The sequence below is a fragment of the Hirundo rustica genome, chromosome 2 (genome assembly GCF_015227805.2).
Source record: "Hirundo rustica isolate bHirRus1 chromosome 2, bHirRus1.pri.v3, whole genome shotgun sequence".
Taxonomy (NCBI): Eukaryota; Metazoa; Chordata; class Aves; order Passeriformes; family Hirundinidae; genus Hirundo; species Hirundo rustica.
This window is the reverse complement of record NC_053451.1, coordinates 118,288,229-118,310,128: the sequence shown is the minus strand read 5'-3', so window position 1 is coordinate 118,310,128 and position 21,900 is coordinate 118,288,229. Positions and strand designations below refer to the sequence as shown.

Genomic DNA, 21,900 nt, shown 5'->3' with positions numbered 1-21,900 from the left:
GCAACCAGAGCAGTTTGTGTGTCTCAGCACTGATGCTTCTCTCTGTAATCCTTCTGCAGATCAGCTGCAAAACTCAACTCCCAAGTGGATTCCCAGGATCTGAAGGGGCCTACGAGGAAGAGGGACTGTTCATCAGGAACTGAGTGACAGGACAGGAAGGGATGGGCTCAGGCTCAGAGGGGAAATTTGGGTGAGTTCTACAGAAGGAATTGTTCCCTGGCAGGGTGCTGAGGCCCTGGCACAGGGTGCCCAGAGCAGCTGTGGCCGCCCCTGGATCCCTGGCAGTGCCCAAGGCCAGGTTGGAGCAGCCTGGGACAGTGGGAGGTGTCCCTGCCATGGCAGGGGTGGGATGGGATGAGCATCCCAACCCAAAATCTCTGTGTGGGATTCTGTGATTTCATGTGAATAGCAAAAATCCTGTCCCTACTGCACTGCCAAGGCTCATCCTGGATTTTTCACTGCATTTTCCAGATGCTGCAACTTCCCCTGTTGCAAAAGAAGAGCTAAAAATGCACCCAAAGGCATCTGCTGGACCTTTAGGACCTAATAAGTCCAGGAACCCTGAAAGGAAAAAGCATCTGCACTCCTCCAGTCCAAGTGGAGCAGGATGGGGTGATGCCCCATGCCTGGGCGTCCTGGCTGTGCCCTGCAGGGACAGAGCGGGGCTGGGAGGGATCGAGGCAGCACACGGGGCTCTGCTCCTGGCTGGAAGGTGTCTGCAAAGCCTTCACAAGAAACTCTCAGCTCAGAGAGATGCACTCTGCACAAACACTCCCCTAGAGAAAACTCTGGGAAAGGAACGTGTTCGTGCCAAGTTTTTGCAGACAGGAACAGTTCAGAACACACCAGAAGCCACTTACCCCCAAAAGGTGTTGGAAACTGAGCCATGGTTCTGTCACTTTTAGCTTGTTAATAGATGCCTGGAAAAGAAAAAAAAAATATAGATATTCAACACAGTGCCTTCTATTTTCCATATATTTCCTGTATGATTAATTACTACAACAACAAAAAAAGGCAGTGAAGAAGGAGGATTGTATCAATACTTCCCACACTAGCTGGGACTCACAAAACTCAGTGTCTCATTTTTGCACTTCCCTGTGCATCTCTGGGCATCTTCCTACCAGCAAACAGCTACATTTCAATTCTGCTCCAAGAATGGCCTCCGAACCAGCCTTTATTTATAACAAGTATTTATTTATAAGCAGCCAGAGATGGAGTGAGGGCAGAGCTCAGAGAGATCCCAGGGATGCTGCTCCAGGCAGCTCCATGACTTTCCTGAGTGTCACAACCCCTGCTCCAGCTCAGGAGAGAAATTGGCTCCATTTCCAACTGCTGAAACCCAACACCAGTGATCTGGTTTTTATTCCTGACAGAAAATGCCCTGCTCTGCTCAGGGTCCCTTTGTTTTAAACCATACACAGGATAAGGATTCATCTCCATGTCCAGGCTGCTTTGTGCCCAGCCCAGCCCCAGATCTGAGGAGCTCCAAGGGCCGAAGGTGCTGCTGGAAGCCGGAGCCTCCAGGAGAGCACCGCTGCCTCTGGGAACAAAGCAACCACACAGGCTCCAAATTTCATCTGGACACAGAAAAGGAAAACCATTTTTCTTGCTGCACACAAAGGCTGACATGAGCTGCCTGAGCCGAGGGACAATGACCAGCACCGGAGCAGCACGACAATGAGCGAGGGCCTCTTGTCCTGCGAGATTCCACTCGTGTCTTCCAGGCAACAGCAGAAAGGCAAAGGGGAACAGAAGCAGGAGAATAATTTAGGCTGCTTGAACAGCAGCAGAAATTTATCAATATCCCTAAGAAAAGGCATTCACTTGCACCAACAATTTCCTTTTGTGTGAATTCCTGTTTGCTCCCCTCCCCATCCCCCTTTCACACTTCCCACATTCCCTTCTGGCTCCCAACCTGGGAACCTCCTCTGTCTCCCCTCCCCAGATGTCCCAGCACAAACCCCTGGCACTTTTGCCAGCCAGGCTCCCCAGCAGTGGGAATTTAGGGAATGATGAACACAATCCCGACTCTTTCCTCACAATTTGGCCAAGCATGTGATTCCAAACCCTTGTGCCCAAGGCCAGTGATGGCAGCTGATGCCTCGTGCACAGCAAGCGTTACCCCAAAAGTTTCAAATTCCAGCTGCACAGATCCAAGAGCTCGCAACGAGCTCCCCGAGGCGTGGGGCTCTCCCAAAAGCATTCCTGAAGTGCTGAAAGATCAGCACTTTTATCTTTGCCTCTGTTTTCTTATTGTCCTCTGCTGTGGGAAAGAACTCAGCGATGCTGCTGGGGTTTGTGACTGCAAGGAAACCCTGAGGAAAAAATAAAAGGGAAAAAAAAAAAAAAAAAAAAGGGGGTGTGGAGGGAAAGGACAAGGAAAGAAAGAAGGAAAAAGTAAAAACAAAACAAAACAAACAAAAACAAAACAAAAAACAAACAAACAAACAAAAAAAACAAAAGGCAGGAAAACGTAAAAGCAGAAGTCCCTGAAGTCCCCCCTCTCACAGCCCGGGCAGTTTCCATATTATCTGTTCCTTTGCAGCACAAGGCGAAGCAGCAGAGCATTTACAGTGCTCAGCCCTTCAGGGAAGAGCCTCCTCCACAGACTGCCAGGATTCCAAAGGATTTGACTCCACTTTACCTAGAACACGGGAGGAAGAGGAGAGGGAGTGGGAAATCTGAACACCAGCACCGTGCAAGATGCCAAGGAAAGCAGAAACTATTCCAAAGAACTTCCAGAGGGGAAAAAAAAGAGAAGGAAGGGAGAAAAAACCAAAGCCAGATGAAATAACGATGGGGGGATGGAGAGAAGGAGCTGAGAACTGTGTTTAAATGTGAGAGGCTGAAACACAAACCGAAGTTGACTGCAGACAAAGAGACAAGGAAGCAAACTGAGGGAAAAACAAATCTCTCCCTTCCTGGAACATGCTGGAATTTGCAGTTTATTGCTGATGGATCACCCAAGCTCCATAACCACAGGTTTGCTTGTGCATGACTGAGGTGACACCAGGGGCCCCAATTCTCTCTCCCAAAGGCTGGACCAGATTTTCTTTCAAGGTCCATCCTGACCCAAGTTGCTCTGAGATTCTGTTTTTGGGGTTGAGGGGCCCAGGGATGGAGAACAGGGATTATTTATCCCCCAAAACCCCTGGCACAGTTGTTATAATATAAAATATCATATATATGTAAAATATTATATAGCAATAAAAACAGCACAGAATCCCTGATTCTGGCAAACCCCTCCCAGCCCAGGCAGTGCCAGCTGTGCCCCGTGCCCACCTTGTCCCCAGCCCAGAGCACTGAGTGCCACCTCCAGGTGCCACCTGCAGGGATGGGCACTGCAGAGCTCCCTGGGCAGCCCCTGCCAAGGCCTGAGCCCCCTTTCCATGGGGAAATTCCTGCTGCTGTCCGAGCCGAGCCTCCCCTGGCCCAGGCTGAGGCCGTTCCCTCTGCTCCTGTCCCTGTTCCCTGGGAGCACAGCCCGACCCCCCCAGCTGTCCCCTCCTGTCAGGGGCTTGTGCAGAGCCACAAGGTTCCCCCTGAGCCTCCTTTTCTCCAGGCTCAGCCCTTGCCCAGCTCCCTCAGCCCCTTCCCTGCCCTGGACACGCTCCAGCCCCTCCAGGGCTCTATTGCAGTGCGGGCCAGAACTGACATCTCAATTTCCACCCTTATTTTCAATTAGTAACCAGTTGTTTAGATGTGCTTTCCCCTTTCTCCAGTCTCTATCGGTTCCACAGCAGCACTGACTCCATCCTCCGCCTTCCCTGTCTCTCCCAGCATCCTCAAGAAAGAACCCACAGTGGGATAAAACAAAAATCATGAAGGAGCCCAATGCCCGTGGAGCTGCCAGAAATTTGGGCCGGATAAGCTGAGCTCTGTGCCATCCCTTCCCTTCAGGAAAGCTGTGATTTCACTCCAACTACTGATATTTGCAACAACTTGGCTATCTCAGCAATTCTTTGAACTCTGCTAAATCCAGTTGACGTTGAGCAATGAGTCCAGGAATGATTCAAACAGGAAGCAGGGGAGACGATGAGGGGAAGCACAAGCGCACCGTCAGTCGATGGCACACAGCTCCCTTGGGAAGCCAGCCCACAGCTCCCACATCAGCAAAACCACGCCAGAAATGAAACGTGACCAACAGCCCCCCAAAGGGTGCACTCTGCACAAGAGGCAGAGGGTACAGCAGATACTTCATCCTTCTTTTAGAGTGAACAAGGAACTTTGAGCTACTCACCTTTGCCTGTAACAGAAGAGCTTAAGCCACCGCTGCACTGGGATTTGCCAAACCAGTCCAACATTAAACACCTCCTTCCAAGCTAAATCCCTTCATCCCTGAACAACTGAGATCCACATCTCATCCACGGAGAACCACTGAACACTGGGGTCAGTCACGAGTTCTGTGCTTCCCAACCCTCCAGAAAAGGCAAAGATTGCAGCTTTCCAACTCCCAGTGTGGTGCCACAGCAGCCATCCCACAGCCCCTCTGCCCACCACGGATCCCAGAGATCCCTGAGGCTGGCAAATCCCTCCCAGCCCAGGCAGTGCCAGCCGTGCCCCGTGCCCACCTTGTCCCCAGCCCAGAGCACTGAGTGCCACCTCCAGGTGCCACCTGCAGGGATGGGCACTGCAGAGCTCCCTGGGCAGCCCCTGCCAAGGCCTGAGCCCCCTTTCCATGGGGAAATTCCTGCTGCTGCCCGAGCTGAGCCTCCCCTGGCCCAGGCTGAGGCCGTTCCCTCTGCTCCTGTCAGGTCTGTGGGACACTGGAGCGTGCTGGTGCCCCCAGGGCAGGGAGAGCAGTGACAGAGCAATGACATTCCAGGAGATCAAGAATTTGAAATGCCCACAGGACCACTGCACAGCTGCTCTCTGGGACTCCCCCAGCTCAGGGTTATCGTCCTGTGCTGCTGTGGGCAGGCAGAAATGCCCCTGGCTGTGAGAGCTGTTCCACTGAACATCTCCGGGGTTCTGGGGCTTGACCTCTGTGTCACCTGGGAGGGGGAAAGCCCAACAAGTCTGAGAGTAAAATCACACAATCATAGAATGGTTTGGGTTGGGAGGGACCTTAAAGCCCATCCAGTGCCACCCCTTGGCACAGACAGGGACACCTTCCACTAGAGGAACCTCCACGACCTCCCCATGCATGGTTTCCATGGGGCTCAGAGCACAGGGAGCCTTTCCCCATGCCCAGGGATGTGCCCCTGGCACAAGATGGGAAGTGTAAAACACCAGGAACCAGGCATTCCAACAGCACCAGGTTTATATCAGGTACAACTGGCACTTCTATCAGCCATGCAATTCTCTTTAGAGATACTAATGAGAAATGTTCCTTACCCCCAGCTCAGAGTGAGGGAGACAAGGCCCTGCCCAGCCAGCTCAGCTGTCAGGGCTCTCTCTGCCACCCTACACCGCTCTAGCTAAGCTCAGAAATACTCAAATTCTTGATTCTCCCTCCAAATTATTTCTTCTCATAAACCTATAATCTCATATACAAACAGTGTTTATATATATATAAAAATAAATATATAATATATATATAACCTAACCTAATAGAAGTTACCCGCACCCATAAAGGTAAAAGTGAACCATATAGAGACCAACTCCATATATATAAAATCCCAGATCATATCTAAATTTAAGTATTGATGTTTTTTTAGAAAAAAGAGCAGGTTGAAAATAACTCCAGTAAAAATATTTATTCACAGGAGTCAGACATGCATAAAAATTCTTTTCACAGTGTATTATATATGGACTTAAAAAACACGGCTCAGACCTTTATTAGTTTCTATTTAAAGTTATCTGTGCTCTGCTGAGGCCATGTTTACAGAGAAAACTGCAATAAAGCCACAGGAGGTATAAATTAAGAATAATTGAGCTATTTCAGTCCTGTGTGTCTTTACACAGACACGTTTCACACGAATAAGATCCTGTTTTTGTTTTCTCTAAAATGCAACACAGCGTTTCCATTCCTAAACAATTCCTCGTGAGATAATTCTTGATCTGAATGCCAAAACTAATTCCCGAGGCCACTTATCAGCCACCTTCCTCCTCCTACAGGGGAAAAAAAAGAAACAAACCCAACCAGATAAAGTCCTCACATCCTCCAAGAATTCCAAATGACAACAAAATCCCCCCAAGCAGGACATCAGAGCAGAGTGTCCCAGGCTGCCAGCAGGGTTTGGGGTTTGCAGATGTTCCATGGGAAAGCCTCTAGACCAGGATCAGTCAAGGGACTCAGAGAGTTTTAGCAAAGGCTGCTAATTTTGGATCAATGTTGGAAAACAAAAGCATTTTGAGGCATTCAGGGATGTCTCAGATCCTTGCTCTTTGGAGATCAGATTTTAACTCAGTCACTACTCCGTAAAACTTTCCAGGGTTTTTGCTCCTTAAAGGAACGACTGGGAAAGTAAAAAACCTTCACAAATGTCAAGTCCCGCCACTTCTTCTATTTTGTGCCAAGCACCCAGCAGAGATTAACAGAGCACCTCCCCACTGCAGATGCTTTTCAACACCTGTGGCAAGGATCAAACTGCTGAGAAGTCACTTCTGTATTCCAGAATCATGGAATGGGCAGGGAAGGACCTTAAAGATTGTCTGCCTGACAGGAGGGGACAGCCAGGGAACAGGGACAGGAGCAGAGGGAACGGCCTCAGCCTGGGCCAGGGGAGGCTCAGCTCGGACAGCAGCAGGAATTTCCCCATGGAAAGGGGGCTCAGGCCTTGGCAGGGGCTGCCCAGGGAGCTCTGCAGTGCCCATCCCTGCAGGTGGCACCTGGAGGTGGCACTCGGTGCTCTGGGCTGGGGACAAGGTGGGCACGGGGCACAGCTGGCACTGCCCGGGCTGGGAGGGATTTGCCAAACCCAGGGATCCTGGTTTAATCCTGACTGCATGGCCCCAGTAATTCCAGTCCCAACTGAACTGTGACTGGATTACAGCACCCTTTTCAAGAGGTGACTGACTCTTAGTTGAAAAGATTTAACACAATGAAAAGCAAGCGCTTTTAGAAAGTGAGTGTTTTAGCTCAGTGTTTAGAAACACTCAACTGTTTCTAAACCCCTTAATAAGAAATAAAATAACTATCTTGTTTAATTTTGAGGTTGATAGCTGCTGGCTTCATTCAGAACCACCAGACCCTGTAATGCAAGGATTTCAAGACTTTCTTAGTGCTACAATTTGTCTATTTTTTATGTTGCCTTTAGTCACACAGGTGCAGCAGTGACCTGTTTGCTCATTTTGTTTGTTTGGGGGAGTGTGTTAAAAACCCTCATTAACACAACGGCAGTGGGCAATTTCTGACTCTTCCTTCAAAACAAGTACTGAACCCAAAAATCTGAAAGACAAGAATTAGGAAGTTGGGAGTACTTGCACACCTACAACAACCCTTAAAGGCAGCCTGACGTTAACTTCAAGAATGATCTAGAAAGCAGCACAAGGAAATGCCGGATGTGGGTGCTGGGCGCATTTGGATCTCCAAGTTTGTTTTGTTTGAAATACCTGGAGCTCCCAGAGCACATCCAGCAGAGCTGAGGGAGGGCCTGGAGCATCTCCATGCCCAGGAAAGGCTGAGGGAGCTGGGGCTGCTCAGCCTGGACAGGAGCTCAGCTGGGAGGGGCCTCAGCCCTGGCTGTCCCTGGGCGTCTGTCCCTGTCTGTCTGTCTGTGTGTCCCTGTGTGCAGGGAGGGGCAGAGCAGGGCCCAGGCTCTGCTCCAGGCCCAGCAATGGCCCCAGAGCCACGGGCAGGGACTGAGCCCAGCAATTCCCCTGCACAGGAGGCACAGCTTCTGCCCTGGGCAGGGAGCAGAGAGGGGCTGGAGCCTGCTCCCTGGGGATAGTGCTGTGCCCTGAGCTCTGGGATGGCCCTGCTGGAGCAGGGAAGTGGCACCAGAGACCCACTGTGCTCCCTCCCAACCTCACCCATCAGGTGACTCCATGAACACCAAGAGAAGCAGGTAAAGCAGACGGGTTCTGGTATTTCCCTCCCATAAACTGAAGAGAGTCAGGTTTTATTTCCAAGTTGTTCATCCAGCTGTGTCCATGGCTCTAGGATCCCTAAGCAGTGGCACTCAGGAGACACTCTTGGAGTCCAGCCTTGGCTGAGTCTGAGTGCTCTGTAACCTCTCAGTGCCAGTTTTACCCTGATTTTATGGGATAATTAACATTATTCTAAGAGGAGTCCGACAGTCACACCACACCTTTAACCTGGCCACCCTTAACTCTTTAACCCCAGCTCTCAGAGAGCAGAGCCCAGCTGCTTTCAAAGCCCAGTGCCACCCTGGGTCACTTCTGTGGGCATTTTCCCCTTACCACATTTCTGATCTCTCCAGTCCTCACCACAAACAACCTTGTTCCTTCTGGGCTTCTGCCAGAACCAGCCCAAATGGGTTAGAGAAGAAATAATGACGTGGCTTTTTGGAGATTATCCCTTCCCTTATTCCTGCATCAACTCTCACACCTATTCCACCCACCCCAGGCCACCTCCTGTAGTGGGGGGACACTGCTGCAGCACATCCAAGTCAAGATCATGGAAATATTCCAGAAAGTGGCTGATAAACTTCTCCCTTCCCTTTCCTACAGATACCCATGACACAACTCTGCAGGAACTCCCATGTTTCAATCCAGCTCAATGTTTTTAAAGGATTTAAGGCAGCCAAAGGAATAGGTCAGAGCTGTCAAGTCTGGCTTGGACAGCAGTGGTGCCTTCCAGCCCAGGATTTAATTGCTTGTAGGCTTGACCTAATCCCACGTAGCTATGCTGTGAAAATCCACGTGCTTGTCTCAAGTTTAGAGCTGATCCTCTGAAATAGGGACAATGAAAGAAAAAAAAGAAAATCGGCTATTCTTGAGTTGTTTCACTTCACCTTCTCCATCTCTGCCACTAAGTAACAGCTCTGCTGGGGGAAGGGTAGGAAGGAAGAAAAAGCCCCGAGTCAGCACAAGTGTTGAGTCAGGGAGTTCAGGATGTGCACGTCCATTCCCTTTCCCTTTCCCCTCCTCCAAGGCAAATCCAGCAGATAAAAGGTCTGGCAGGGCAGGGAGAGGCCGCAGCTGGTGATGAAAGCAAAGGCTCCGTCCTCTGAAGGACTCATGGAGGTCACTCTGTCCCCTGCAAGCAGCTGCTCTCCTGATTCTCCCCCTTATGTAAGTGCAGGGCTCTGCTGGTGCAGATTTGGGAAGCAGATTTTCAAACCAGCCATTTAATAGGAGAATTATTCAGCGTCTACCAAGCCTTATCAGCATCTCCGTAGCTGTGTCAGCCCACATCACCACTGCCTGAGGCAGCTCCTCTCTCTCACCCAAGGACATTTTGCTCTGAATTTCTTCCAAGCTCCGTCTTCTCAACTTCTGCAGGACACGAGGAGCTCTTCAGATGCACGAACAAACTTTAATTGTGGCATTTACATCATTCACCTTCCTGCTGGTCACACTCTGCCCTGCTGCTCCCTAACGCTGGTTAATCACAGGTGGCCAAGAAGAGAGTGTCCGGCAGACAAGAAACAGCAGCTTTAGAGGGAAGAAATGTAAATGTTGGAGGAACAGACAGCGAACCTTCTTGGGCTGTTTCTGACAGGGACAGGACATTTGGGCATTTGTAAAATCAAGGGATTTCCTTCCACTGCAAAGGTGGCTGAGCAGGCACCAGTTCATGGGGAGGGTCAGGGACTCTCACACTGTCAAGCATGCAGAGGCTGCATAAAGCCCAAACAAGGAATTAAACAAGGTAAAGTCCCATTGCTGGAACTCCTGTCTCCTGTTTAAAATATCCTTAAGCACATTCTAAGGAAATGAAGCCGAAAGGGCTTCGCTGCATGAGACAGGGAATATCCCAAAGCAAGGGTTTCCTGCTTCCATGGGATCAATTCCCTTCAAAATGCATAGAGCCAGTTTTCACACAAGAGCAAAACCATCCCGGGTGTGACCACAAAACCAGGCGAGTGATACATGCGATGGGATAAGGGAAAGGACAAACAGCTTGCAAGATGAAATGCAAACTGCAGGTACATCTAGAACATATGTAATTATACACATACATTTTAAAAGGCACAATCCAACTTAAAAATTCTATTTCTATATTAAATAAATTATTAATTGACTGCAAGTACATTCAAATGGCACAAAAAATAAAACTGTGTACGGGCACGTGCCAAGCTCTCTTTCCAAATGACAACTCTGCTTTCCCATCATTTGCACACAAACCAAGCTCCTGCATCTCAACATCAACTGGAAAAATTTCAGCCCTTGGCTGCTGTAAAGGAATCACTGAATGTTTTGGATTGGGAGGGATCCTAAAGCTCATCCCATTGCCCCTGGGCAGGGACACCTTCCACTGTCCCAGTGTCCATCCAACCTGGCCTTGGGCACTGCCAGGGATCCAGGGGCAGCCCCAGCTGCTCTGGGCACCCTGTGCCAGGGCCTCAACACCCTCACACAGAAGGATTTCTCCCCAGTATCCCATCCAGCCCTGCTCTCTTCTAATACTGAGGTTCAAGGCAAGAAATAATCCTGCTGTGTACATCACCAGTGGTAACGACAACTTCAGACACAGCAAAAAAAATGAGCAAAACAGACAAAACAAGGGAAGATTTTCCATGTATTTCACTGAACTTCAGGGGTGAGGATTTATGGAACAAGGCCTCCCCAAAGCAAACAGAGAGTGAGGTTCAGGTTTGTCTCTACACAAAGGTCAAGGCAAGAGTTTCTTGGCAGAACAGCCGGATTTCAGCTCTGGCTCTGCCCCACAGCAGCATCACTGAACCACTGAGGGAGCAACAGGATCGCTCCAAGTGACCCCAAGTTCCAGCTACTCTGCATTTCTGCCAAGGGCTGGGAATCATTTCAGGCCGTGCAGGGGAGAACAAGGATACACACACAAAGCCAAGAACTCCAAGGAAAAATCTAGATTTGGAAGACAGGGTCTTTTTTTTTTTTGAGATCCATGTATCAAACAGTTAGGGAAGAGATGCTCATCCTCGCTGTATAAGTACTTGGAGCCGTTCTGAAGGATGCAGGTTGTGGAGGAGACAGCACATACGTGAATATTTTCCAAGCTGGCTCTGGAAAACTTTGTTATGGTCCTTCTCTAAATGACCCAGGAAGTCTGGACAGTTAATAACACTGCAAAGAGTAATTTTCCTGTCCTGAAACGCTTTAATACGTCTTTCCAGGATAAAAATTCCTTTCCTGCAAGAGGATAAGAACATTAAGGCTGTTGTTAGTGCTAATGGTTTATTTACTGTAAGTCACAAATCTGTGGCGTGGGGAGGTTTGTTTACTGTAGCTCACAAATTTCTCCCCTGTGGGTACTTCAGAAGCCGACTGGTTTGCAGCTCCCTGTAATCAGGAAAATTTGCTACAAGGTTGTGGGGCAGCCTTGGACTGGGAAAAAAAAAAATCCAGTTGCAAAACAGTAACATGATGCTGATTTCCCAACAAAAGAGATCTACAAAACCTTTCAAGTTTGATTCAAGAAGAAAGCCAAAGCAGCTGTGAAAACAAACCTCCTCCTTAAAACCCCTCACATTTGCAAGTTTTTAACATGCTGACTGATAATCAGTGCCCAAGTACACCCACAAATTGTTCTGGGATGTCACAGCCTGATCCTTGCTCACTGATGCTGTGTGCTGGCAGCAGCTTGGTTCCTACAGAGCCACCCTGAACTCTGCATCCTCAAGAGAGAATCCCAAATCCTCGAGACTGGCAAATCCCTCCCAGCCCAGGCAGTGCCAGCCGTGCCCCGTGCCCACCTTGTCCCCAGTCCGGAGCACTGAGTGCCACCTCCAGGTGCCACCTGCAGGGATGGGCACTGCAGAGCTCCCTGGGCAGCCCCTGCCAAGGCCTGAGCCCCCTTTCCATGGGGAAATTCCTGCTGCTGTCCGAGCTGAGCCTCCCCTGGCCCAGGCTGAGGCCGTTCCCTCTGCTCCTGTCCCTGTGCCCTGGGAGCACAGCCCGACCCCCCCGGCTGTCCCCTCCTGTCAGGGGCTTGTGCAGAGCCACAAGGTTCCCCCTGAGCCTCCTCTTCTCCAGGCTCAGCCCTTTCCCAGCTCCCTCAGCCCCTCCTGGGGCTCCAGCCCTTTCCCAGTTCCCCTCCATGCCCTGGACACGATCCAGCCCCTCCAGGGCTCTCCTGCAGGAGCCACAACTGGACACAGCCCTGGAGGTGTCTCACAGTGCCAGCACAGGGGACAGTCTCTGCCTGGGTCCTGCTGGACACACTGGGGCTGATCCAAGCCAGGATGTTCCCTCAGCAAAGGCAGGGACAGAAACGAGGTAAGTGAAGTGATAAAACATGGCAAAGAGAGGTCAGGGAGAGGAGGGCCAAGGAATGATGGAGAGCAAGAAGGGCAGGATACAGCAACTCCATGGTATAAACACAACTCCTCCCTTTCCTCCCTCCAACTCCGACAGCTCTCACAGCTCTCCAGTCAAACCTCCCAAAGACTGAGCTTTCCTGGGTTCACACCTCCAGGCAGAGGTCAAACCTGCTCAGAAATTGGTGCTACACCCACCACAGAACAAAGACCTGAAGACAGAAGTTTCCTTTAAAGTCTGACTTGCCTTGAAAGCCCCTTTGAGACAACCTTTTCCTGACCTCGAGCCCAGACCTCCCTGAGACAGCTCGAGCTGTTCCCTCAGGTGCTGTCCCTGCTCACAGGGAGCAGAGAGCAGTGCCTGACAGGTATGAAAGGTTTGTACAATTTATAGCACAGGAGGAACAAGTTGCACAACTGATAGCTCATACCTGCAGCAGTGAATTAAGTGTGATTTCAGAAGCTGCTGTCACCCCTGAGTGTGGATCAGGATTCCTTTATTTCTCCATCTGGCTTGTTAAAAATAGGGGCAATTGGTCTTGGCAGCAGAGTCTTGTGACTCCAGCAGGAGATGGCTCGAGGGCCACTTGCTGCAGCACCAAACCAAGTCCCCAGCAGGGCCTGGGGACAGCTGGGGAGGCAGCAGGAGGAGCAGAGGCTGTCCCAGCTGGCACTGCAGGCAGCAGGAACCGCTCCTGGCTCCAGCACAGCGCAGCATTCTCCGTGAGCTGGCAACTGCCAACATCTCCAAAATAAACTCTGCACGCTAAAAATACATTCCTGCTTATTTACCTTTGGAGTTGAGACCTCAAAATGAAAACTGGCATCCTAATGATGAATCCACAACTTCAGCAATCATTACCTTCTGAAACAGCAAGCAAGAGTTCATGGCAGTCACTTGGCTGTAACCTAAAGATATTTTACAGGAAAAATGAAGTTGTCAGTATTTCAACTGTTCTAAACCACCCTGAAGCACTCAAAAATCAAACCTTCATCAGTCCAAAAAGCCTTTCTCAAAATCAGCAGTGAAGTTTTCAGTTCTCCTGAAAAATACCACAGGCATTTACTGGGGCTTGAAATGAAAGAGAAAACCCAAAATGAACTCACTGTGGTGAAGAGCTGGCTACTCGTAGAGGAAGGAATCTGAAGTTTTGGCTCAAAATTAACTTGTCCCCCTTTGGAGAAAGGAAAGGGTAGTAACCACCATTGACACCAGGAAAATGAATACATAGAACCAGAGAACAGTTTGGAAAGGACCTTAAGCTCATCCTCTGCCATGGCAGGGACACCTCCCACTGTCCCAGGCTGCTCCCAGCCCCAGGGTCCAACCTGGCCTTGGGCACTGCCAGGGATCCAGGGGCAGCCACAGCTGCTCTGGGCACCCTGTGCCAGCGCCTCAACACCCTCACACGGAGGAAATTTTGCCCAAAATCTCATCTAAACCTGTCATTTTTCAGTCTCAAGCCATTCCCTGTGTCCTGTCCCTGCAGCCCTTGGGAATTGTCTCTCTCCAGCTTTCCTGGGGCTCCTCCAGGCCCTGCAAGGCCACCCTGAGCTCAGCCCAAAGCTTCTCCTGGCCAGGCTGAACAATGCCAGCTCTGCCAGCCTTTGCTCCCAGCAGAGCTGCTCCATCCCTCTGCTCATCCTGCTGCCTCCCCTGGGCTCTCTCCAGCAGCTCCAGGTGCTCCCTGTGCTGGGTCCCAGCTCTGCAGCTGGGCTCTCACCTCAGGGGGCACAGGGGCACAACCCCAATCCCTTTCCTGATCCCAATCCCTTTCCTGCTGCCCACACTGGGCAGGGGGGGCTCTGGGCTGGGGCAGCTCCAGCTCTCCCAGGCTGCTCCATCTGCTCCTCCCAGCCTGGATTGATCCCAGGGGCTGCCCCAACCCACGTGCAGCACTTTGTACTTTCCTAATGCAGAACCAGCGGAGGCACTGAACGTGCCAAGGATGATCCACAGCATTTTCCAGGTAATATGCTCAGTTCCCAAGCTGTGACCAGCCAGACCAGGCCCCACGGAGCACTTATTACATCAAATCCACTTTGCTTTCTCACAGAAATGAATAATTAAGCACCTGTAGAGATAAAACTACATGAACATGCCTCAGTTCTCATCTGATTAAATACTGCTGCTGACAGTTTGAGAACCCAAGCACTCAGCACTCCTCCAAATGTTCAGCTGGACTGGTGCAACTTCCAAGCAGGAAACTCCAAATTACACAAGGAAAAAAAAAAAAAAATCCAGTAAAAAAAAAAGCCACTTCATGTGTTTAAAAGAGAAAGCAGCAGCAACAAATAATCCTCAATTAAGGCCCCCAGCAAGAGATGGCCTCACACTACACTAAAGAGGCATTTACTCACACAATTGTGTTCTTTTCCCTTTTTATTTGTAGTTCTCCAGCAAACATTATCCATGACAACTTTCAAGCTACAGAAGCTCTATATGGCAACAGCTCATGGCTTCCAACCCTGCTGAAGAATCTTAGTAATTATTTCAACTCTTGGTATTGAAAGGAGGACAAATGAAGGAATAACACAAGTATTGGGTATATATTTGTCTGTGGCTCTTTTAATCATTGCTTGGACAGCTGGGAATTGGAATGCTCAAGGAGTAGAAAAAAAGGGGGAAAAAAAAAAAAAACCCAAACCCAAGCAGCACCTCCTGTTCCTTCAGGACATGAACAAAGGAGAAAGAATTTTGAACTGGGCCCAGCAGAAAAATCAGCATCTTCCAATCCTGAGATCATTCCCTCAGCTTTCTGAGAGGTTCCTGTTTAAGAGCCCCAAACAAGGGCTTGCAAGGGCCTCCCAAATCCCGGCTGCCAGCAGCCTGGACAGTGTCAGAGCACTGCTAAAATCCGCCAGGAACTGGAGGTGCCAACTGGGAAAATCAGGCTGGAATGAGGCAAAGAAACTGTGCAACAGAGCAACTCCTGTGGGCTGAGGAGAAAATGCAACACCTCGGGACAACGTGCACTAGAACCTGTCAGGGTTGACAACCACCATGGAAAAGGGAGGCAAACATTCCTGAAACACAGATTGGCAGGGCAGAGCTGAAGCCAGAAATCATGGAATCCCAGAAGGACTGTGTTGGGAGGGACCCTAAAACTCATCTCAATCCACCCCTGCCCTGGCAGGGACACCTCCCACTGTCCCAGGCTGCTCCAAGCCCCAGTGTCCAGCCTGGCCTTGGGCACTGCCAGGGATCCAGGGGCAGCCACAGCTGCTCTGGGCACCCTGTGTCCTGCAGCCCAAATCAGGCTACACAGAGGACTATGTTTTGTGTTTTTCTTGCCTGCTTCAAAATTTGGAGAGCCTTCTGTGAGTCTTTCTTTGAAATTGATTTCATTGCTGACAGTTCAGGAAGCTGTTAGACCACTTCTAAATAAAACATGCAGGATATTAAAACACATCCAAACACACCTGCCTGAACAGGCAAACACCGCACGTGGCTTCCCCCAAACCCTGGAGAGAACATTCCTAATAAATCCTGCAGGGAAACAGGATGAAGGGCATGAAGCACCCTGCCCACACCCTGTGTTTCAGGCTGGTTTCCCTAAATACTAAAAAAGCTTTGATTAGGTAGGTAAAAGCTTTAGATCTGATATTCCACATGGGAATTCAATGGAACCCTGGAAAGCAGTCTGTGTGACCGAAGAATTGATCTGCTTTGGAAAACAGCACTTGCAGAGCATCAAGCCCCAGCAACACACAGAGATCATGTGTGAATTAAGCACTATGAAAAAAGAAAAACATAGAGGAAAAACCCCAAAAGCCTGAGGGGGAATCATAGATTTTCCAAGCGGGATCTCACAGTTGCAAGTGAGATTTAATTTGGTTTCAATGCAAAGCTTAGTGTTTGAGACTCATAACAAACTCAGAAAAACCTCATTTTTCGAATGCTTCTCCCTAGACTGAACAGATACACAGAGCTCTAAGGAGACAAAAAAAAAAAAAAAAAAAAAAAAGGAGAAAAAGCCATAACATTAAAATGTAACAGCCTGGCCAAAAATATGAGTAACCAGATCCACAGTGCCAGAGGTCAGAGATCCACCAGCACTGCTCCTGCCAGCCATTGAAAACCAGGAATAAAGAAGTCCTGCAAGGAGGCACTAAGCCAGCACCGTCCCCAGGGATAAAGAACTTCACACATTTTTGTTCAGTTACCTTGCCAATAACTTCCCCACTGTATCCAACACTAACCATTGAATCTGGAAGGAATATAGTGATTCTATAGCAACCAGCTGTGGAGGTATTTTTCAAACAGAACAAATTGGATACAAACGCCAAATACTTTCCCAACAAATTTAGCCTGTTCCTAGTGGGAGGAGAAAACTCTGCTCACTGCTGTGATCCAAAACACAGCACAAATCTGAATTCTGTACAGACCTCAAGCAGTTTAAAACAAATCTGATAAGCAGGAGCAGATAAACAGACATCCCAGGTATGCACCTTTTGTTACTCTGCCAGGACATCGCGCCAGCAGCCTCTCCTCTGGAACAGCACTTCCATGAGACTTTTCCACACTGGTTACACTTCCCTCACCAACTTTACTAATATTTACATAAAGTAAATTTGCTTTATAAATATATTTTAAAATTACTAATATTTAATAAAGGCCAACTTTACTAATATTTCCATGTCCCTTGGAAAAGGTTATCAGGGAATCTTGTGGGGAGGTGAAGCAGGCACAGAACACATCAGCTCTACAGCAGCACCTGCACATGAGTCACAGCAGGAGAGCCCTGGAGGGGCTGGAGCATGTCCAGGGCAGGGAAGGGAGCTGGGAAGGGGCTGGAGCCCCAGGAGGGGCTGAGGGAGCTGGGAAAGGGCTGAGCCTGGAGAAGAGGAGGCTCAGGGGGAACCTTGTGGCTCTGCACAAGCCCCTGACAGGAGGGGACAGCCGGGGGGGTCGGGCTGTGCTCCCAGGGAACAGGGACAGGAGCAGAGGGAACGGCCTCAGCCTGGGCCAGGGGAGGCTCAGCTTGGACAGCAGCAGGAATTTCCCCATGGAAAGGGGGCTCAGGCCTTGGCAGGGGCTGCCCAGGGAGCTCTGCAGTGCCCATCCCTGCAGGTGGCACCTGGAGGTGGCACTCAGTGCTCTGGGCTGGGGACAAGGTGGGCACGGGGCACAGCTGGAGCTCCATGACCTTGGAAATCTTTTCCAGCCTCAGGGATCCTGGAATTCTCTAATCTGGGTCCTGTAAACTCTCAGAACAATGCAGTGATCTGGCTGTCACCATGTTCAGATGAAGCTCTAGGTTTCCTGGTGCGCAGAGCCATGAAAAGATCCAACCTCCCTCCTGCAGGCCAACAAACACCTCAGCTGAAGCATTTTTCTCAGCAAAACAAGACCGAGACACCCTGAGAATTCATGTGGGTGCTTTCCCCCAGCTCAAATACACAGCAGGACACCTCCAGGTAACTTGCAAAAATAATGAAAATCAAGGCTAATATTAGGTTCGTGTACATCAGCCCAAGTGCACGTCCCCACAATGTTTATTTTAGAAGTCTACAAATCAAAACAGAAGTGGAAACCACCGAACTAGGTAACAGCTCTGCTTCCTTCTATCACAACAAGGCTTTGTTTCTATTTAAATCTTCACAGAACAAAGTCTTTAATCTTTAATGAGAGACAAAGCCATGCTAATGCAAGATGGAATTATTGGTAGAAGGCATTCACCTGGTTTCATAACACTGTACAGGGATAACAAGAGAACTCAACAGGCAAATGTTCAAAATCACAGGATGGTTTGGGTTGAAAGGGACCTTAAAGCTCATCCACTCTCCCAGGCTGCTCCAAGCCCCAATGTTTACTCCCTTTCCAAACCTCTCCAATAAAAGGTATCTCAGATGGAGAGGAATTGCACACAAGGGTCTCTGGGGAGGATTCAAGGAACTTTTGTTTAATAAGAATTTATTTATTTCTCCCCTTTCTCTTTTTTCCCCCTCCCTTCTGAAGCTGGGAAAGGATAGTAAAGCACAATAAACCTGCCCACAAAAGGAAATGAAGTGTCACCAGAATTTCAGTGCTCAAGTTCCCCGGGTCCCATTTCAGTGCACAAAGCTGGACTGAGTCAGCAATTTCCATTCATAACGCTGCCAGGATTTCGAAGGGGGTGTTTTAAACATGAGGACTCAGTTTCTGTCACTGCTCTGAACTTCCCAAGCAGAATGTCTCACGTTAACATAAGAATCGAAGAGATTCAGCACAATGATATTCCCTGCACGTAGTTGCTGCCCTGCCCCAGCTGGATTGTGCTTTCCCTAACAAACCCCAGGTGCTTTAATCCAGGATTGCATCAAGGTAATCCAGGGAAAGCCGGAACTTGGTATTATCGTAACAGATTCTAGAAACTCTAGGAACTGAGCAACTCCAGCAGGACAGCCTGATTTCCTTGGAGCTACAGAGTAACATTCTCCTGGTGGAAGCACCCAGAGCAGGAAAAAATGCAACATTATTATTTCCGACGCTTCACGTGATTCCCGATTGCAGCAACTTCATCACCCATCAAAAAATCCTCCCTGCCACTTAATTCCACAGAAATCCTTAAAACCCCCCAAGACACAACGGGCACAAGGTTTATTATGCAGCCATCAGCAGAGCCCACCCAGCACCCAGGAACAACTGCAGCCGAACAGAGCGCAGCCTGTGAGGCCGAGGTCCCAGCTAAGGCGTCATCCCTGGAACGCGCTCAGCTCCGCCAGCCAGGACGCCGAAAGGTCAGAGCTCCAGTTCTCCTACCCTGCCTGCAAGCAAGTGGGGAGCCCAGCGAGGAAAAAGTCATCCTGCATATCCCTACTCTTTTCTGTCCTGCAGTTGTTCTCCTCTCTCACCAAGGACTCCAAAGTCTGTCACGAGAGACAAGGAATAGAGTGAAACCAGTTTGCTCAGATCCCACCAGTTCACCTGAGAAATTCTGAATTCTCCAACTGAAACCTCAAGAGTTTGGCTCCAGCTTGGCCCAGAAGCACAGCACAAACACATCAGCGTTGGAAAGAGCTGCCCAGGGAGCTTTGCAGTGCCCATCCCTGCAGGTGGCACCTGGAGGTGGCACTCAGTGCTCTGGGCTGGGGACAAGGTGGGCACGGGGCACGGCTGGCACTGCCTGGGCTGGGAGGGATTTGCCAGAATCAGGGATTTGGGGATTCTGTGAAATGGTGATGTTTAAAGGCTCAGAGACCCCACATCACATTTTGCAATACAAAGACTGTGTTCAAGTTAAAAGTGTGATTAACAGAAAACTTTGCCAGATTTCCTAAAATCACAGAATCACAGAATATCCTGAGCTGTAGGGACTCATGGGACCATCCTGTCCCACCCCTGCCCTGCCCAGACCCCCAACAATCCCAGCCCGGGCATCCCTGGCCAAAGGCTCCTGGAGCTCTGGCAGCCTCGGGGCCGTGCCCATTCCCTGGGGAGCCTGGGCAGTGCCAGCACCCTCTGGGGGAAGAACCTTTCCCTAAAATCCAACCTCAATCCCTCCTGGCACAGCTGCAGGTGCTCCCTGGGTGCTGTCCCTGTGCCAGGAGCAGAGAGAACAGCAATGGGCACCACATGTTCATGGAGAGCTGGGGGAACAGGAGAGGCACTTGGGGGTTTGGTTTTAAATTCTAAAACTCTTGGGGTTAAATATCCCCAGTAGTTAATAGAGATAAAGTGATTTTTTGAGCCGTACAATAGCATTTGTCAGCAGCTCAGAGTAGCATTGAGAGCACTTGACTCTAAAGGATGCAGCTTTCTCCCTCCTCACAAAGCAAAATTGTTCTGCTTGCATCACCCGCAGACAGCACGAGTTCGAAGCAATGCCCTCAGATTTAGATGCTGAGTTGAAAGAGCAGCACCAAACAATCTATGCCAGACAATCCTGCCAGACTGCAGCTGGAGAACTTCCTATTCCTGTGTCACAAGAGCTTTCCAGTCACCGCGCAGAGCTCTGGGATTTACGGTCATCCTTAACTTCTGACTCTGCAAAAAGGATGACTAAACAACCTAAAAAAGCATGGAGCTGGTAAAGTGAAAATGCTGCACAAGCTTCAGCTCCATTCAGCTTGCTCTGAGAAGAGCTGTGATAAGGAAGCACATTCTGAGCATGGATAACACAGCAGGCTGGGGTCAGAGACCAGCAGGCACCTAACAGGAGGATCCATCTGGTTCAGTCCCAGGCCAGTTCAGGATCTCCTCCTCACAAGCCCAACATCCCGTTTGTCCCACCAAAGCCATCTGAAGGGCTCTGAGCCCACGGGAATTTCCAGCCCTGAGACAGACACCCTGATCCCAAGGAAGACAGAGATTCCTGAGCACAGGCAGCTGGAGCTGATCAGTAACACCAACACCCAGTGCTACACCACCCAAAAAATGAACAACATTTGCCTCCTTCCTCTGGCCATGTCATCGTTATTTGACAACGTTTCCTTGAAGCAATCTCATTTCTCAGCAGCGAATAGCCACAAAAGCTATGTGATTGTGGTCACATTTCTTAAAATCCATGCATCATGCTAAACAGCAGGTTGCTGTTTGATCTTTAATCAGCAGGTTATATTTGTGTGGTTTGAAGTAGAATGAGAGCAGAACACGCACAAGTTTTCAAGGAGGATAACGGCTGTTTCCAAACTTTGCCCTTTAACACTTCAAAAATCCACAATGCCATGAATTTTAATTATAGATGACCTTATGTGAAAACATATTTTAACACCTTTAGGCTTTGAACTCTTCCTCTGAATAGAACTTTTACAAACCAGAGCTTTTTAAAAAATTATAAAAGACAACTCTAAGGAGCAGTTGGAAAAGAATAGGGGAAAACCTTGTTACACGTCTGCTTTTTTAAATTTAGTATTTCCCTGAACACCTGCAGTAACTTCATGCCACGCTATTTAATTCCACAAAATAAACCTGCCCTCTTCTCTTTGATGCTCATTCTGTTGTTTGCAATTTGAGCCCACGCTGAAGAATAGAGGCATTAACAAGGCAGAAAACTTTTAAAGCTATTTCAGATCTCTCTACAACCGAATTCCAGTTACAAAGTTTTTCCTGGTTGGGGTTGGCTCTTACAATCACCAACAGAACAAAACCCACGAACGTCAAGATGCAAAGGGTAAGAGGGGGAGAACACCTGCCAGCTTTCAGATAATGCTGAAACTCAAGAGACCATTAAAATGAAGGAATACAGATGCAGGACAAAAGGAAGGAGAAAAAAGAATTGACAGGTAAGAATGGGGATGGCTGCAGGCAGGGAGCTGGGAAAGCAAGCACAGGCACAGGCAGCAGCTGCAGCAAAGATGCAGGGCAGAGGACTGCCTCTAAAAAAATCGAATTACACCCAATGTCCGTGCAAAACAGCCAACCACCAAGGCCAGGCCTGAGCATCACAGGAGCCTGGCTGTCTGTGAGCTCCAGAGAACTGGGTTCATCCAGCTGGGGCTCACATGTGACTCTAAGGAAAATGTCAGGATTTTTGCTCAAGAAATGCAATGATTACATCATCCCATTTGGTACATGACCAGATTACTGGCATTTTATTGCAAAACACAGCTCTCAAGTTGTCAGCTTTTATGATTCTCTGTAAGAATTAACTGTACTTCCCCAAAATGC

General features: G+C 49.3%; 1 protein-coding gene across 4 annotated transcripts in view; it reads right to left on the bottom strand.

Annotated features, from left to right (window-relative positions):
- The window catches only part of ITSN1 (intersectin 1), a 113,653-nt gene that overhangs the window by 86,266 nt on the left and 5,487 nt on the right, over positions 1–21,900 (bottom strand). For 3 of the 4 annotated variants that reach the window (XM_040056773.2, XM_040056775.2, XM_040056776.2), the window contains exon 2: positions 861–920. In XM_040056773.2, coding sequence (XP_039912707.1) covers positions 861–888 — 28 coding nt within the window. In that variant the 5' untranslated portion in view covers positions 889–920. Of the gene's footprint in view, positions 1–860; positions 921–13,100; positions 13,152–21,900 lie in introns of those variants that run through there. The other variant, XM_040056774.2, reaches the window with a different exon arrangement.